Source organism: Oncorhynchus mykiss, chromosome 18 (genome assembly GCF_057628025.1).
Source record: "Oncorhynchus mykiss isolate SJ-2025 chromosome 18, ASM5762802v1, whole genome shotgun sequence".
Classification (NCBI taxonomy): Eukaryota; Metazoa; Chordata; class Actinopteri; order Salmoniformes; family Salmonidae; genus Oncorhynchus; species Oncorhynchus mykiss.
In genome coordinates, this window is record NC_143039.1 from 61,067,457 (window position 1) to 61,069,962 (window position 2,506).

Here is a 2,506-nt window from a genome sequence, read left to right on the forward strand (position 1 = left end):
TTTGTAAACATTTTGAAAAAACATAATTCCATTGTGACATTATGGGGTATTGTGTGTAGACCAGGGACCAAAAAATCTAAATGTAATCAATTTTAAATTCACGCTGAAACACAACAAAATATGGAAAAAGACAAGGGATACTTTCTAAAGGGACTGTATTGGCCATTAGGTGGCGGACTCTCTCCTATAAAAGTTGCTGACCCAGGCATTCCACACACACACACACCCACCCACAAACACAAACACAAACACAAACACAAACACAAACACAAACACAAACACACACAGTGGGTTCTGACGAGGTAACTTTTCCCTAAGTGGTAAATCCAGAGGAGGCTGGTGGGAGGATTATAGGAGAATGTGCTTATTGTAATGGCTGGAGTGGTATATATGGAACGGAGTCAAACATGTGTTTTCCATATGTTTGATGTGTTTGATACCGTTCCATTGATTCCATGCCAGACATTCTAATGAGCCCGTCCTCCTATAGCTCCTCCCACCAGCCTCCTCTGGGTAAATCTCTCTAATCACCCTCCTACCCAACATTTTTATCTCTACCCTGAAACCCTCTCATACAATTAGCACCTCGATAGATACATAAACGTGAGAAGTAAATCTGTCCCTATCTGAATCCCCTTATTATGCACAGACTAACCCCGTTGGGTTGGATCCTGTTGTTCCCTCCCCTAACCCACATATTTTTTTATAACAAGTTTTCTAATCTCTTTGATTTCCCATTATAATTAAATCCATGAAATTCAACCCAGTTTTACCTATTAAAACAAACCAAGTGTTTTTTGTTGTTGCTCTGGTACACATCATTTAACTTGGGATAATGTTAATAACACATTTCTACAACACTATAAAAACAGCATAAATAGCTACTTGATATTAAATGTATATATGTTAATTGACAACCATAGCCCCATTCTAAAACTTTATATTCCATAAATAGATATGATATAATCAATGTAATCAAACGGAATATCTGATCAATTAACCAATTAATCAATCAATCTGGTTCTGATCACCCTGATAGATCAGGTCAGGTGTTCTCTGAAAGGTCTGTCATGAAGGAGTTGTAAACGATGCCGAGGTGAAGCATCAATCAAACTAACCAGTCTGATTAATCAACCTGGCTCTGATAACCCTGATGGATCTATGTGATCCTGATCAGGTCAGGTGTTCTCTAACAGGTCCGTCATGAAGGAGATGTAAACGATGGCGAGGCGGAGCGTCTCGATGCGTGACAGCCTTTTCTCGTAAGCAAAGGTCGGAACTTTTCTCCGCAGCTCATCAAATGCCTCGTTGAGACTGAACATCCTCTTCCTCTCCCGGACGTTCGCCGCCTGACGCTGGCCCACATTGATCACACGCCTCCGCTTCGACCGCCCGGTGTGTGTGTCTGAGGTGTGTGTGTGAGATGTGTGTGAGAAAGAGCCTGGGCTGTAATAGGTGTAGGCAGATGTGCTCCCTGTGGCCATCTCATGCAGGGGATGTCCGTGTCCGGTTTGTTCCCCCTCGCTTGTACCTGTTTCCCGGTGGCTCCCGTTAACATAGGAGAGGTTGTAGTACCGGCCCCGGTAGCCAGTGACTGGGAGAAAGCTGTCCATGAGCTGTTTTGAACCCGAAGTGGACTTTGGGTGAATCTCCATGAGGTTTATATCACTGACAAAGTCATACAGTGCCGAGTCCCCAAGACGGCCCTGCCTCTCCATTTATAACACACACACACACACACACACACACACACACACACACACACACACACACACACACACACACACACACACACACACACACACACACACACACACACACACACACACACACACACACACACACACACACCTACTCACGACTCACGACTTCAGCAGCCTCTCTGTCTGGAGGGAGAGTTCATTTAATGAATATATAGTCCTGTTACTTTAGGAACTCAGTCAAGCACAATAATCTATAATCTGAGCCGTGACTAGATTAGGGTCTGGCTCCATGAAGGTAAACGCTCCAACACCATTCACTTTAAGCCTGATGATAACCGACACAGTTGCCTGCCTTGGTTGTGGTGGAAAACATCAATCCTCCTACCGTTATTCCAGATTTTCAAATCCTATGTAGGCAGTTGGGGTCAAAGGATCATGAGTTTAATTTAAAAAGTGTAGTAAAATCTTTTTGCCAAAATATTGGATGAAAGACACACCAATCTTGTTTAATGTTCTTGTTATGATTTTTGAATAGCTGTCCAGTCCCCACCTGATGTTTCTAAATCCTGTCAGGCTGCGAATGGGTGCGTTCCGAGTTCCTCTTTGGCTCGAGTCCAACCGCCAAACCGTCATCTGTCCTGCTGTTTTAATAAATCCCTTCTCTCCTCTCCCCCAGCGCCACGCCTTTCATGTCCTTATACTTCTAAACGGAGTCCATTTCAGAAGTGAACTGATCTCCATGGAAGTGAACTGAGCTGGATAGGAGAGTAGTAGCCTCAGGTCGGGCCCACCATTTGATGTGT

The 2,506-nt window shown here is 43.9% G+C and overlaps 1 protein-coding gene across 1 annotated transcript; it reads right to left on the bottom strand.

Annotated features, from left to right (window-relative positions):
* Window positions 1-1,086: 1,086 nt before the first annotated feature.
* Window positions 1,087-1,845, bottom strand: ferd3l (Fer3 like bHLH transcription factor). Its single transcript, XM_090209030.1, has one exon. It carries the CDS (start codon window positions 1,716-1,718, stop codon window positions 1,179-1,181), a length of 540 nt encoding a protein of 179 aa, XP_090065156.1. The 5' UTR covers window positions 1,719-1,845; the 3' UTR covers window positions 1,087-1,178.
* Window positions 1,846-2,506: the final 661 nt, after the last annotated feature.